This window comes from Coloeus monedula, assembly GCF_965178545.1.
Source record: "Coloeus monedula genome assembly, chromosome: 7".
In the NCBI taxonomy this organism is placed as follows: domain Eukaryota; kingdom Metazoa; phylum Chordata; class Aves; order Passeriformes; family Corvidae; genus Coloeus; species Coloeus monedula.
This window is the reverse complement of record NC_138787.1, coordinates 8,448,914-8,464,992: the sequence shown is the minus strand read 5'-3', so window position 1 is coordinate 8,464,992 and position 16,079 is coordinate 8,448,914. Positions and strand designations below refer to the sequence as shown.

At 39.1% G+C, this 16,079-nt stretch overlaps 1 protein-coding gene across 5 annotated transcripts in view; it reads right to left on the bottom strand.

Annotated features, from left to right (window-relative positions):
• Window positions 1–3,943: 3,943 nt before the first annotated feature.
• The window catches only part of PMS1 (PMS1 homolog 1, mismatch repair system component), a 42,450-nt gene continuing 30,314 nt past the window's right edge, over window positions 3,944–16,079 (bottom strand). For 4 of the 5 annotated variants that reach the window (XM_082284708.1, XM_082284706.1, XM_082284709.1 and 1 more), the window contains 4 exons: window positions 15,142–15,597; window positions 14,479–14,609; window positions 6,078–6,238; window positions 3,944–4,309 (listed from right to left, as the gene is read on the bottom strand). In XM_082284708.1, coding sequence (XP_082140834.1) covers window positions 4,118–4,309; window positions 6,078–6,238; window positions 14,479–14,609; window positions 15,142–15,597 — 940 coding nt within the window. In that variant the 3' untranslated portion in view covers window positions 3,944–4,117. Of the gene's footprint in view, window positions 4,310–6,077; window positions 6,239–14,478; window positions 14,610–15,141; window positions 15,598–16,079 lie in introns of those variants that run through there. The other variant, XM_082284710.1, reaches the window with a different exon arrangement.

The window sequence follows — 16,079 nt, the reverse complement described above, 5'->3', positions numbered from 1 at the left end:
AAATGCAGAATTATAAGTTTATTCAACAAAAGAAACCAATCCCCACTAAAAAACTGATCTGCTTTACAGAAGATAAAACAAACTCTGAAGACCAAATATTATAAACCTGTTAAAAACCTAAGAAGTTGTTTGTTGAGGTTAACTTTCATTAAAGTAATACCAGTAAGTGTGCAGGGGGGAAGAAAAAGGAATGAAATCCTTGAGACTAGGGAATGTTTGCTTGTATAACTAAATAAAGTGCTTGGGAGTATTGATTCTATTGATACCTATTTTAAATATTCCATATCAGAATACAGAAATAGAGAAGAATCAATTCTAGCAAATCCCAAATTACATCATCTAGATTTTACCGTTACTAATGACTGCTAGGTGCTCCTGAAGTAGCTTCAATGTTCCTCTGATTTTTCTATAGTTTTCTGAATGGCTACTATTCATGATAAAGAGAAAAAACCAAACATGAAATAATCCAAACTGCTTCTCACACACACTGGTTAACTGAGAGGAAACAGAAACTTCTATAGTAAGATTCCTACTACATTCAGAAAAGACACATGTAAAAGGTGCTACCTCTATTTCCTGTTTATATTCATATTTATATGCAAGAAAAAATAATTTTTTTTCAATGAGATTTTCCTGTATTTATAAAGATAAATTGAGTTCAATGGTTTCCCATTAAAGGAATGTGCTTCTCAGAATTTGGGTGAGGGGGACTCCTGAGCTGCAAACATACCACCAGAACCAAACCTGTCCCAACCAATCATACAAACGAGCCTCTGAAAAATGCAAAGCTACATACAACCAAAAGGCTTTTTAAGTTTTGCTACGAGATCATGATTTGGTCCGGAAAGCTCCTAACTCTCCCCTAGGGAACACCGTTACCCAGATTAGGTGTATTTTAGGAAGCAAATATGCATGCCACGAGGAGCAAGGTAAGCAGTAATGCTCTGACCTGCTGGGGACGCAAAGTAAGAAAGGAATGATGCTCATCCACGGCCAGTCCCGGACCTCAATTTAAGTCCAAATTGTACAAAACCGAAATGCCAGCAGAGGGCAGCGCAAATACGATAAGTCCCTGGAATGGCCCACTCCGGCCACTGGTGGGGAAGCAGCTGCGTGGGTGCAGCATGAGGGACACAGGGAGGTGGCTGCCACTCGCTCGCCGCTGGGACACGCGCCCACCACGCCCTGCTCCACAGCTCTTCCTCTAAGGAAAGAGGTCAAGTATAACAATACCCAAGCCCACCCAGCATTGCACACTTCAGGTTTTCTTTTCCTTTCAAACAGCCCACAGAGCTGGGGGCGGACTGACTGCAGGAATAGGCAGCCTTTGTGTGTTTCCCCAAGAGCTTCATGGGGCTCACCGTGGAGCACCCCGTGCTGATGCAATGGTGGAAGATGATGTGCCTTCCTTCTCCAGAACTGCTACCTCAGGCACACCATCTAACTTCTTTTATGCTCGTAAACCTAGAAATGAGGTACTTCTATTCTTTAAACAAGGAACATAAAATGAATGCATCACTAGAGGAAGATGAACAGTGAGAACATCTCTAGAAACAGAAACTAACATTTCTTTTTGCTCACACTGGATAAAGCAAGGAGACCTCCACCCTGTCCTATCTAAAGCCATATCCCATCAGCAGAGCATCAGTGTAACTCACAGTTGCAGCTCGCAGTCCCAACCACAAGTACTGTGGTGGGGAGACACCCAGACTTACAGCTCCAAAGCTGTGCTCCAGCACTCACTGCTGGCACCCAGCCACACAACATCCTCTAGTGTTCCACAGAGACAGAAAACAACTTATGTACACATACCTAAGGAAGAAATACACAGCAGCTCTCTGAGGTGTAAGGACAGCAGACACAGCCAGGAAAGAAGGGAAGACCCAACACCCAATTGCCTAACCTGGTGCACCTGCACCCACTGAAAACCCTGATGCTAATTTGCTTCCATAGCAACTAAACCCACCCTGGCACCTGTGAATACCATTTGCCAATCTTGTTTGTCTTCAGTCTAAGGCCTGAATAGCTATTAAAACTTGTCCTCTTGCTGTAGACTCAGGTGTTACCAAAGATACTAGCACTGGCTTCAGTATAATTAGGATACAGCTATCTTATATTTTGGAGAAGAACCAGCAATTATTAATCCCATTAAATACTATATATTACAGTCCAAACTGACTAAAATTGGTGCACATATTAATTTAAGTTCCAACAAACTTAGTCAGGAGATAAATTTCCATTCTGCAGCTTGCTTTTGGCTTTTCTCACTCTAATAGCTACTCTCTAAACTCCCAGAGTTTGTATTCCAACAAGAATAAAAATAAACAAAGTATAACCTTCTGTATCCCATGCAAGGCTGAGATCCTGTTTCCCTATCAGAGCCAAGGGTCACGTCTCCTTCCTCCATCTCTATCCACCTTCTCACTTCGATTCTAAAAATTCACATCTTCTGCACTGAGTGACATTTAGAGCCAGCAAGTGTTCAGTTTGCAAGTGACATTCTCATTTTGTGCCTTGCTCACCTTCAAGCTTGGAAAGATATCCTGCTTGTGCCCTCTGATGATCCTTGCTCTTTATGAAAAGGATAAACTTACTTTAATGGCATAAAGAAATAATCATAGAATTGCAGAATAGTTGGAGTTGGTCTTTTTAAAGGTCACCAAGTATAACTCCCCTGTAGTGAACAGGGACATCTTCAACTAGATCAGGCTGCCTAGGGCCCCATCCAACCTGACCTTGAGTATTTCCATGAATGGGATATATACTACCTCTATGGGTAACCTGTTCTGGTGTTTTACCACCCTCATTGTAAAAAACTTCTCTCATACCTAATCCAAATCGATCCTCCTTCAGTTTAAAACCATTACCTCCTGTCCTATTGTGACAGGCTCTGTTAAAAAGATACTCACTGCCTTTCAGGTTAGAATTTACATGTTGTGATGTACGGCTGGGATGTGATTTCTTAAATTAGTTCACCAGTTCAGCATCAGTGATTACATACTCAAATACTACATTTACTTGTCTGGTCCAACACTCCTGTCCACAAACTAGCTTGTACTTGGGGCCTTTCAGCAACCTTCAACCATTTACCCAGCAGGCACAGAAACACTACAAAGCTAGGTCCTACCACCACATCTTCATAGGGCCAAGATTTGTAAACGGCAGCTGGGGATGGACAGGAATTTTCAGGTGAGCTTCAAACTTCTAAAACATACTCTTCCAGAGACAAGGCAGCTGCTATGCACAGAAGGCCTAAGCGGGTAGGTTTACAGAAGTAGGCCACTACTTGAAATAGAGGAGTAAACATTGTGTTCTGGTAGAATGAACCAGTTTACCAAAATCAGTAGCTCTCTATATAGCAGACTATGCCCTAGTTATGCCACATTCTCCCCGAGGGAGGACAGTTTAAGGTTCCCACCCCCAACAGTTTGTGTATAGCACTGCACCAATAAACAACCACGGGCATCTGATTTCAGTGCTAATATGTGCTTCTGTGACTCAGAGCCATTCTGCTTTCAAGTAACTGGCCAGTTTTTGTTGATCTGAAGTTTTTGAAGTGTACTATACTTTTAAGAACCACACTTCCGTAAGTGTAGAATTTTTGGACATTGGACACTAGGACTGTCAATACTCATTTACATGAGCTAAGAATTTCCAAATATAAATACAACACCATAGAAGTCTAACTAAAATACCTGCTTATGGCAATGCCATACTTAAATACTTACAGCTATCTGGCATTCCTTTGAAAATTAACATCTGATGTCCTTAGTACAGTAAACTTTGCCATGCTCTGTTGAAAGCAACTTCTAACCACTTCACATCTAAAAAATTCTGACATACTGGTATTTCTTAAACCTGCAGCAATAAGAGAAGGATGAAACCAGTTGAGAATACTTCTTTAATAAATTCTTTTAAAAAAATAGTGGGGAGTTGTTTCTCTACAGTATTTATTTCCAGTTTTCAAGTAGCATTTTTATTTAAATAAAGTCTTTAGGAGGTGAACATATAACAATGAGAAGTCATTATACAAAAGTTTTGCACTAAACACACTGAACTTACAGAGTAGTGATCAAAATTAAGCAAGAGAAGTATGACTCCAAACAAAATGTTCCATTTACTGAATAATTTCCATGGAGTTGTGCTTGTCAACTTCTGGAATATCTGTTAAGTGATGAAAAAAAGGACGACCATGAACGCAGCCTTTATTTTCCTTTCCAAGCTGTTGCTTCATCCTGTAAATTGTGTTTTGTACATCTTCTTTTGACAAATGTAAGGGCAGCTGCCGAGCTAAACGTACTGCTTCTCCCTGTGGAAAGGAAAAACAAAACCCCAGTAGTTTTAAAGTACCATTTTTTAGCACATTAGCCTGGGGCTACCAGAAAGCAGGAATTAAGCACTCACTGTTTAAAGGTCATCCCTTTCTGCCAATTAAATATTCCAAATCCCAGAAATCTAAATGTAACTCTAAACATACCTTACTGGTCAGTTCATGACATTTCTACAATGGAGGCATGCACAGTCAGCCCCTGGTCATGTTTGCTCTTTTAGCCTACTTTTTCAAGACGCTTTGTGTTTCTGAAGATCTCATTTCCTGTTTTCACCAGCATCAGCTGTAGATGTTTACCAGTTCACAAGAGACATTTCACACCATAAACTTTAGAACTATCATAAATTAAGTCAAGCAGTCAGTGAGTAAAGTTTGAAAAATACTCTAGCAAAACTGCAGATTAATGTTGTATTTGCTATGGTCTATTGCATCCACTTATCTCAACATTCGAAAGCAGATGTGACTGCTAAAGCACCCACCCTCAAAGAACTAAGCAGCTTCAAAAAGAAGTTTTGTTTTCTCCTCCAAGATGGGCCTTCTTGCCATTGCCCTCTCTTCTGTCCTTAAGTCATGTTGCCTAGGCAGAAATGTATGTGGCACACAATCTCCCTTCATACTGTACAAACCTGAGCAGCATTCATAACGATTTAATCGAAATCATCCCATTTTCTTTGTCTGAGGTTTTTCCCCCCTCCTCCAAGTGAGAAAGAGATCACTGTGGACTGTGGACTGTTTTATACCCTGGAAGGCTGCTGCTTCAACCATTACCTATTCTTTCTTCTGCATCTATTGACCGACAGCAAAGGCTGCAGACATGTTGCCTGCTCAAACATGAAATGAATAATCAAAGTTGTGATTCTGAACATGACAGTGAATGGCATTTCCAGTGTTTACCTCCCAGAATGGTCAAAAAATTCAGTGCTTACTTCTGAATAACAGCTTTTATAGCTGTTTGGGGTTTTTTACAAACCATTCCTGTCTCAACACAGAACTTATCCCTTCTTTAAGCTTCTTTCATGAATGCATGAGAGTGGTTCAGTAGCACTAACAATCCCTTGCTGCAAAGGCAGCTTACTGCTTCAAAAGACAGGGAAACATTTGTATAATGATGCTTAAAAGGTAAAACACATATTCTGTGTAAATATGTGCCTAAGTCCCAATTTGAAGTAACCCAATTCAGGGAGGCATGTTATAAGTACTTAAGTAAGAAGAGACTTTACATATATTTTGGTAACCTTTTTGAAGAGAATTGGTATTAAAGAGCATTAGTGACACAGCCAGACAAGAAGTAGTAACTACTACTGTTGGTTACTCCAGCTTTAACTAGTACCACATTTATTAGCTGTCTCTGAAACTTCAAGCTGTTATTACCTCCGGATGGACAATTTATTTATTTGCATAGACAATATTAACACGAGTCACAGCCATTCTGTGGCAGTTCTGTATTCTAACATGGAGAAATGCCTTTCTAGTCTGAAAAGTGCCTTACAGAGGAAACACCTTGTGAACATCAGCTTTTGGCATGTGTTATATCCCACTGGGTGACTGCTTTGGGTATGTCTAATGGAAATATTTTGGTAAGGAATACACAACTCAGGAGGATATAATATTCTCTTTTTCAAAAGTAACTTCTGTTTAGAACACAGTAACATTAATTAAAACACAAAGCTGAAAAAAAGATTTTCAAGCAGTTTAAGGAATTACAAGTTTAGCTGGCTAATACTTAAAAAGAAAGCTTCTGTCTCACCTCCAAGTAATTTACCACTTTGAGAGGCCTACATTCATACACTTCCTTTGCATTTCTGCTAACTACTGCATTCAGAATTTCTTTCAAATCAGAAATTCCAAAATATGGCAGACAATTTGCCATCCCTTCTATTTCAAGATGACTTTCTGTAGCCGAAACACCTGAAAATACAAAAACAAAACAGCAATTCATACACTGCTTTAATTTCTATTCTATAGGAATTCACTGAAAATTAAACTGATGCAAAGTCATTTAGTAATTTAGTCCAATACAATTAGGAAACTTTTTTGTTCCTCCCTTGGAATGAAAAGCATTTATTTGCACAATGTTTCATTATGATGATGTGTGTTTATTCACATCACAAATGTCTCAGCTTACATTAATCCAAATCCTAGCTGGCACCGTTTAATGCTTAAAATATTTGCAGCATTCCCAGTCTTGAGCACAGCTTTAATTAAAGCTCCTGTGACTTTAATTAAACATACATAAAACTAAAGTAGAAGCTAGCAATAAAACACAATTTAGTTTGAAAAAAATTAAAACATTGTTGGCACTATTTCCTATGTAATTGGTTGAAACATCTGTAAAGTTCAAATGTTATCATAACAAATTCAAATTCTACTGAAATAAAAAGCAGTTTTTTCTCCTACCACATCTGAGGAAAAACTCAAGCCCATAAAACTAGAGGCTCTGTGACTGACTTCATATTATCATTCATATGGTATCACTGCTGGAGCAGGTACTACTCTGAGTAGGAATGATGAATAAAAAACTAAACAGCCTTTCTAACAGAGTATCTATTCAAGTTTTGAGGTCTACACGATTTCTCTTCTTATTCACATTATGGGAAAAAAATTGATGAAGTTGTTCCCATACAGCAACCTTTTATCCACTCCCAGTCAGAAGCAAGTTCTCTGGTGGTCAGGCTCACATATTCTCACTCAGCCCTTCAGACTATCCTCTCGTTCATGCTGGGTGCACAGAAACCTCAACCCAACCTGCACGGCCACCTTCTCTTTTCCTCCACTACAAGTTTAACAAGTAAAAAGCTTCACAAAGACAGCATGGACAAATTTAATTAATAAGTAAAATAAATCTAATCTGTGTAATGGCTCCAGGTAGGATAAATAACCTTCAGCCCGAGTCACAAATGGTTTTTGTGAAGTCAAAAGAGCTGGAGACAAATATATTCCTCCAAGGTGGATTAAACTAACAAACTGTCACAAGGGATAATTCCTGTTCCTAGTCCAAACAACAATATGAAATATTTCAGAAGTGAGAAAAAATATATATGCAACGTAAGTCAGCAAAATGTACTTTCATTAGCTGGTAGAATGAAGCTGAGTTACCCATGTCCAGGCCCTGTTTACTGGACAGTCATTAAATAAGAGCAGAGATAACAGGATGACTGTGCAGGTTGAAACTTTTCCTAAATATGGGTGTGTCACTGGGCAAACAATGCTCTTGGGCCTTTTTAAGCTTCACGGCACGAGTTACTTTGACCAGTGGGAATTTGATATAGGAAACAATCCCCCATCGCCCCTCCCCCCAAAAATCACATAACCTTCTTCCAGCTATGTATTCAACACTGCTTTACATCCGAAACTTTATTTCGTTTTTCATCCAGCCTTGTCTTCCTTCTCTTTTTCAAGCTGCCTTTCCCTAATCACGGCCAGCAAGCAGAGACATATTTTTATATAATACCATAAACCTGTGTTCAGATTCAGCTTAAAGCAAAATGTTAAATTATAAGAAAGTTTGCCAGATATAAACATTTCCCCATGGGAAAGCCTTTCAGTAAGGGACAGGGAAAAGATAAAGCCTCTTATAAAAATCTTCTTCAGCTCTTTTCTCTTAATTTTTGTCATATTTTTGATTTAATTACAGATTAGATTTGAGGAACTATTTCAGACCATTTGATTACGCTGCTTTCTCTCTAGAATTAGAACTTAGTTTATTTGAAAACCTTTCAATAATTACCCCTCTATATTTTACCAAAGACAGGACACAATTTTTTTTAAGTTTCAAGTATTTAGATATTCAGTTTAAAAACTTGTACTTCCTGTGCTTCCTTTTAAAATTCTATGACAGTGAGGTTCTGGATTTGCAAAATATTTCCTCATATACTCTTCAGCTTCAACGATAGCCATTGTTCATCTGCAAATTTTCACAGCCAAATCTAACTTCGCTAAGTTTCCTCTTTCATCTAAAAGTCAAAGCAGGCTTGAAAGTGTTTAATTTAAGAACAAACAATACAAACCCTGGCTAAGGGAGGTTTATTTCTTTGGCATTTCTGTTTGCGTGCCACTCTCCTTTTCTGCCAACATGCTTCAAACTGCAAAGTAGCCCAGTTGCATTCTGATTAACAAGTTTATCTGCAAGTCTTTGCAGGAACTCCGATACTGGCAACACTCGATGATATAAGCAGATGTCCAAGCCTCAGTATACTTAATATATATTTTGTCAAAAATTTACAAGATTTTTGAGTATTCAAACAGCAGTCCTCAAACAGTTGCCATGGTATTTTCTATGAAATACTTTGCAACTTCCAAGGAAAGTATTTCCATGAACAAATAAACTAGCTTTCAAATTACTTTAAAAATGTGGATTTCTCATTGTTACAAATTTCCCCTTTCTCTTTCCAAACAAAGCATTTACAATCATCTTTGGATAATTCCTTCTTGATGGCCAGGAAAAACTGTTCCCCTCCAGCTGCCACCTAGATTAGGTGACACTGTAACACTGTCTATCTCCCAGTCTATGGTCAAAAATCAAACTGAAATTAAATTGCAGCATGGTTTTCCACTGGTGGGTTGCAAGAGCTGAGGCAGTTTATATTACCAAGAACAATGGGCTATTTACCTATTACTGCTCTTTGAGGCCTTATAAGCATATTCTTTGTACATACTCTCGTTGACTACATGAGGCAGACTGCATTCTATCAGGCAGACAATTCTACCCTAAAAGCCTGCCTTGGAGCATGGCCCAAAACCCACCATTGATACAATACCAGCTAAGGTGTGTTCCTTGGTCTCATTTCCTCTCCAGCCGAGAATTCCCATCTCTCCCTAGGCCTTTCCTAAAGGCAAATGGACAGATGTGCAGTGAAGGCACATATAACAAACACATCTTAAGAAGAACTGGACAGAAAGTAATCCATCTTACTTCTTGAAATGTTCCCTGCACGTAGGGGTCACTGTGAGCAAACAAATGCCTGGCAGATCCCAGAACGCTGAGTATTAAGTAATCTGCTTTATTAAGTAAAAGCAAACAGACTGCTCTCCCAAAGGTAGCATCACTTGAAGTCTCAGTAAGGCCAGAACATGAGGGGGTGGGAGGGCAGTGGAAGACAGACTGGAGCTCAGCGTCACAGCTTTGCAAAATACAACAACTGGCACATTCCACAAAGAAACCATTGATTTTGCTTAACTGACACACTGACAGCAAGAAGTGTTTTCTTGGCTATTTCACAACATGTTTTTCACTGTGAGCTATCCAGAGAAAAATCTAGTTGAAAACTCCTTAGACTTATGAGCAGTTAATACGAAGAGAAACAGGGAGACAATACAAAGATCTTCCAAAGGTCTACCAGAAACATGAAGCAGATGGGGCACTTTCAAAATCTAGGACACTTGGAAAAACTTTGGTTGCAGTCATACAGAGTCTCTGAAGAGAGTAAAGGTAGATTACCTTTCTGTCTTCTAGCAGGAACACATTCAAAAGGCAGACTTATCCTCAAATGAAACAACAGGTAAGTAAGGCCTGCAACTCCCACACTCTTGTAAAAATAAACATCCAAAAGTGAAAATACAGAAGTTTAAGCAGTTTTCCCACCAAAATGGCAGAACAAGAACAAAATTCCATGTAGAACTGAGTTCTTGCCAGGAAGAAAACAGCTAATTAGACCTTTCAAAAACCTACTAGGAGTAGAGTATCGGGTGCCACATGTTGCCATGGGGTTCAGAGCAAGGCCTGTGAGAAAGACTCCTGGTAAATTGTGAGAGCAACTAAAACTCAGAACCACCCCACTAGCTAAAATGTCTTGGCCATTAAAGACTTAAAAGACATTAAAGACACTAAAATGTCTTTGCCATAGCTGTATTTCTTTGAATTCCAAGAACTGTAAGGGAATAAGATTTAATTTCTGAATATTAATTCCAAGATTAATGCATGATTAATGAATTACTCATTTTTTTTATCCTATGAATGACACTGCCCCTTACATGTCATCCAAATAAGGAAAAATTAATACTTTGTAGGGGGGGTTTTTTTCAAGTAAGAAACCATAAGAATGAAAATCTTCATAAAAAGCCCCTCTGTGTCACAAGTTGCCAGAAGGTAAGATTCTGAACTGCAAAGAAGGATTTTTTAAAGAGATCAGTTGAGATGCAAGCTTAATGCAGCAAAGGGATTACCGAATTCGTCTTCCAAATTCAGGCAGCTGCTTAGGGTCTTCTTAAATAAACAGTCAGTTCTGTAAAACACCCCAATGCCACAAGGAAATAAGGAATAAATCTATGATCCTATACTTAAATTTAAATCATTACAGTCATCTAGGAAACTCCCCTAGTGAGGTGCACAATACCAAAGGCAAGAGGTCCAGTGTTCCAAATTAGTATCTGAGTATTATGAGTAGACATTATATATGGTAATGGGCAGCAGTACTCTGGGTCCTTCTCTTCTTTGATAGCAGAATATCTGTAGAGATTTAAACAAATAATCAGTGCAACCTACTAGACCAACAGTCCTCTTCAGAGACCACCATGGGTCAAGGAAAGCTTCTTCCATGACTAAAACTGCTGAACATTGAATTGGAGCAGCTAAATTTCCTATGTTCTTGTTTTGGGAGGTATCTTAGAGCTAGTGATGGTATCATAGCCTTATTCACATGAATCAACAGAAAGACTTGCTATTTTGTAAGAAGAAATTATCAGAAATACCACTTGTAGGTTGAAATTCAAAACCTTAAGAAATCAATCAATCAACAAATTTGCTTGTGATGTAAGGGGATCTCTGTCAGAAAAAGTAAACTTTCTAGTACAGAAAATAACACTCTTCACTTGGGATGAAAAATGAAGGAATGCATATTAATAAGTGCCAATAAGTGGCTATTAATGAGAAATCAATCAGCAGTCAGAAAGGAACATCTAATACAACTGTATGAGGGCAGAAGTCCCAAAGGAAAATACAAACCTTCGAATATGCTACAGTGGACCCTGACAGATAGAAATAGTTGATAGGACTGACCCAATTAAGCCACAAAGTTGGTAAAAAATTACAAGTTACAAAGGTTGTGTACACAGAGAATGGGTTCTGGTGTGCTCCTATGGATGCTGCTAAGGAGGAACTCTCTAGTTACCACGGCTTAAGTGCACATTTCCATTCTAGGACCTCTCCACATCAAGCTGTGACTTTATCATCCACCATGCAAAGTAGGAACCTCTGGCCCAAAAAATGAACAATATATCCTGAAGAAACAAAATCTTTCTTAAGCAAATTCTAGTTCAACATCATCTGAATACCTCTCTTTCAGGATGCATCTGAATTTCAAAAATGCCACAAAAACAGACACCGAATACAGACAGTGAAAAAAAGTAATGCTTCTGTAAGGATAGTGAAAGATGTTTTATAGAACAAACTGGTTCTCTCAGAGTTAAGAAATCCTACAAAATACTCAGGGTCTAAGTGGAACAAATGACTCCTGGTATGCAGGTCTCTTTCTGTAAAGATTATACAAGAACCTATGAATTAAATAACCTTACACTGCATAGTGAAATTCCCAGAGAAGGACACATTAGGAGAGTACCTGTGTGTCTAAAAATCAGCTCTAATAAGCATTTGTAGAAGATAGTGTATTTCAGGGACAAAGTTAAGAAAAAGAAGAGGGACTGATTAAGTAGAAATCCTTAGCTCAGTAGGAAAAAAGCCTGGAGAAATTCAATTTGTTTGCTGGTATTTCTACCTTCATCTGCAGTGGTATGCTCTTTTAATAAAAGGGGCTGTAACTGCTATAATGTCATCAGCAGAAGCTTATAAACATGACCGACAAGACTCAGATGTTATTAACTTTTCACTCAAGTAGTTAAAATAGAAGACTGGGACAAAGAACTGAATTAGATTCCCATTCTTCACTGGGCTACTCCTATGGTTCATAAACCTCCACAGGGCATACAAAGTACTAACTGTAAACCAAATGCGAAAAGTTTCCTTGAGATTTCATTTTCTTAAATTTACATCTTAGGAACATGGGATTGGAAGACTACTTCCCAGTTACTGTGTCAAGTCCTTTGCTATTATACTGTTACAATGCTTCTCTTAAACAAACCAAGCTGTCTTAAAAGTAATTTCCCATTTGGTTTAGGCCAAGACAGCCAATTTTGTTCACAGTAGCTAGCATGGGGCTGTGTTTTGGATTTGTGCAGGAAACAGTGTTGGTAATACAGGGATGTTTTTGTTACAGCTGAGCAGGGCTTACACAGCATCAAGGCCCTTTCTGCTCCTCACCCCACCCCACCAGTGAGGGGGCTGAGGGTGCACAGGGAGTTGGGAGGGGCACACAGCTGGGCAGCTGACCCCAACTGACCAAAGGGATATTCCAGACCATGTGGCATCAAGCTCAGCACACAGAGCTGGAGGAAGGAGGAGGAAGTGGGGAATGTTTGGTGTGATGATGTTTGTCCTCCCAAATCACCATTACGTGGGATGGAGCCTAGCTTTTCTGGGGATAGTTGAACACCTGCCTGCCTATGGAAAGCAGTGAATTAACTTCTTTTATTGTTTAATTTCTGTACACAACTTTTGCTTTACCTGTTAAACTGTCTTTATATCTCAACCCACAAGTTTTCTCACTTTTACCCTTCCAGTTCTCTCCCCCACCATGCTCAGGGGGGAGTGAATGAGTGGCTGTGTGGGGCTGAGCTGCTGGCTGGGGTTAAACCATGACACATCTGCAGTACAATGAGATCTGTCAACAACTCTCCACTGCTGCCTAGAAATAAACTAGAAATTAAACTTTCTACCCAGGAGGAAAAAGAAATTGTCTTCAAATTTTCATATTCAATTTATTCACATCTAGTTTACACTAACTAGATTTCAAACAAACTTAGAACATCAGGAGGTAAAAAAAAAGTTTGTGAGCAAAACTGCTAAGCCACAATCCCCCTCTCCCCCATTTGCCTAGGGACATATCATAGAGGTCCTCAGCTTTTGATTTGCTAGTCTGAATACACCATGAAATAACTACCTCTCACAGTACGTTTTATTTCCCTAATTATTCATTCCATGATTTATTACCATGAACACCTCTTCTACAAAGGTGGTGTTATTTATGTAGAGATTTAGTCGGTCAGAAAGAAGTTTCCTTGGTTTTGCTGTGCATGATTCAGTAAGGAAAACAGCTTTGGCTCTGTTCTTCACAAGAGCCAGCCTCTGAGTGAAGGAGTTGGTCTACATCCCTTTTTTGTACCTACCCTTAAAAGATCCCATATGTTACAGTACATCTGTCATCACTCTACATATGTGGGGATCTGTAACACATGAAGCTATAGCATTTCTAACAGCTCTTATGGCCAGTCTTTTCCCTGAGCTGTCAGCTAGGTGCTACCCCCAAAGATGTTTGCTTTTCTTGGAATTCCGCTATAGAATTTGTGATCTGCAGAACCAACAGTGGGTTGCCCCTGTGTTTCCAACACATCCCTAGAAATCATTCTTCAGAAAGATGTAAAAACATCTGAGCTCTCTTACTAAGGTAAAATAAACTTATATAAAATGCATTTATTCTGTGATCAAGGAAGAGGTACTGAAAAGTATACTCCCTCAAAAAGTATGTTCAGATCAAACTCCGAGAAAAGGTGTGGTGATCCTATGACCATCTCTTTGCTGGCCCCTTTAGGCTCTGTGTTAGAATTCTGACAGGAAAGTATGACATCAACCAGGATCCAGCTCCTTACTGGACCTCCTCAACTGCTCAGCAGTACAGGAGTAGCCAGCTAAAGCACATACATGCAGAAGCTTCTGCAAGTAACACCATGGAAGAAGGATCCTGTGCTAAGGAGTTCTTATCCGTCCAATCTAAATTATGTCAGCATGGCAGTTAAGGATATGGGTATTGAGCATTTTGAGAAAAGAAGAAAGAAGTGCGGAAAACATGGATTTCAGAGCATTCTTTGAAATACTATTAGAATTTTCTGTTTAGTCATCAATTTCCATTGCTCAAGGTTCTGTGTAGAAGACTACATTCTTTGCCAAGAAAATAAAATCTCAGTATTAAGGAAAGCAAGATGCTAGTGCTTTAAAAGACAAGGTGATGTAGAAAAACATGATCCACATTAACAGTAATTTAAATCATTAAATCATAAGAAACAAGCTAAAATGCAATTAATAGTTTTTAAAACTATCATACCTTCTATCACTTTTATCTGGAATCCATTTGCTACAAGCCTTGGATCTGATAAATAACCTGATCCATGGAAACTCTGGTAATTCTTCTGCATCTTATGAAGAGCTGCCATATACTGAGATCCACCAAGAAGACTGGAAAAAAAATCCCCCAAGTGTTAAAAACCAACATCCCTTATGTGAAAATGACAAGCGTGCAAAAACCACAGAAAAAAGGCAGCAAGTGGTAAGGAGTGATCAAGATTTTTAAAAATATTTTAAAAAAGCAATTTGTTTAAAGAAACAAAATGAGAACTATTCACTTATCTTAGTGAGTGACCAAGCTTAAGCATACAGTAATAATTCTAACAGCCATTTCCTAATTCTTGGGGGAAAGTCAGCTACAGTGAAGTTGTGAATGTGGAGCATTTAATTTTCTTCTGGGGAAGGAAATTTATATTTGCTTCACTACTAATGAAACTGGTCAAAATCATACTTATTTCAACTAGAGTAAGACCAAGGGCGCTCATTACATCAAGATACAAGTATAAAAACCAAAAATCTGTTTTAATAGGCGAGTGCACAAGTAAGCACAGCATTAGCAAGCAGGGCCTTGCCAGAGTTTACTGTGCATAATTAACAAATGATGCTCAAGTAACATACACATTTTTGCTCAATAGTACTATACCTGTCCGTTAACACAATTGGATTGTCCAGTTTCTCTACTGGAAGCTTATGGTTCATCAGTAATCTCTTAAATAGCAGGGCCTCTTCCAATCTGTATGGATTCAGCAACTTTAGATTTTTTTCAGTAGCAAGTATCCACACATCAGGAAAACTCTGACGACGGATCAGGAAAAGCTCGTGTTCATCGGAAGCATTTTTCTCTTGTCTCTGAAGGTGACGTCTACAGGAACTCAGAGAAAAAGGCACTGGGACAATTTTCACAGGCTGTTCCAGTTTCCCCCTCTTTTCAATCTGGTCATGGAATATCTTGTCAAGCTTCTGCTGGTCAGATGCAGAACTCTTTAGCTTGGGTTTGTGTTTTTCTGCTTCCTTTGCTGGTCGGTGTATCGGCTGTGCATTGGCTTTCTTGACCTCTCTGTTGTACCGTTCCTGGTCCTTAGCGGCTTTTATCTCATAACTTAAAGGAGAAAACAAACCAGAAGCATCAGCAGATAAAAAAGCTCCAGACCCCAGCTCCTAACACACTAAAGCAGAAGGCAAGGTAACCATTTCAACAGCCAACAACCACATCCATGGTCCATTCAAGTACCTGCATCAATACGCTGCCCACTGCGATGGAGATGGCGACTGTGCCTCTATTACATCACACCTTGAACAAAAGCTGGAAATTTTCCTTCATCAAGACAGCCAGCAAAACATTAATTACTGTAAGGGGGAGGAACTCTTACTGTAAGGAAGAGACTGCATCATTTAAAGATCTACAGCAAGGGTCTTTTCACCTCAGTCCCTTGTTTAATTTGCAATCACACATAGAGTTTTGGCAGGAGTTTTGTGTCACAGGCACATCCAGCTCAATTCCCAGTCATTTAAGCTTCTAGAGCTCTACAGACTTCCAGGGGAGGCCATGTGGCTGGCAGGAGTTTGGAGCTTGAATAATTT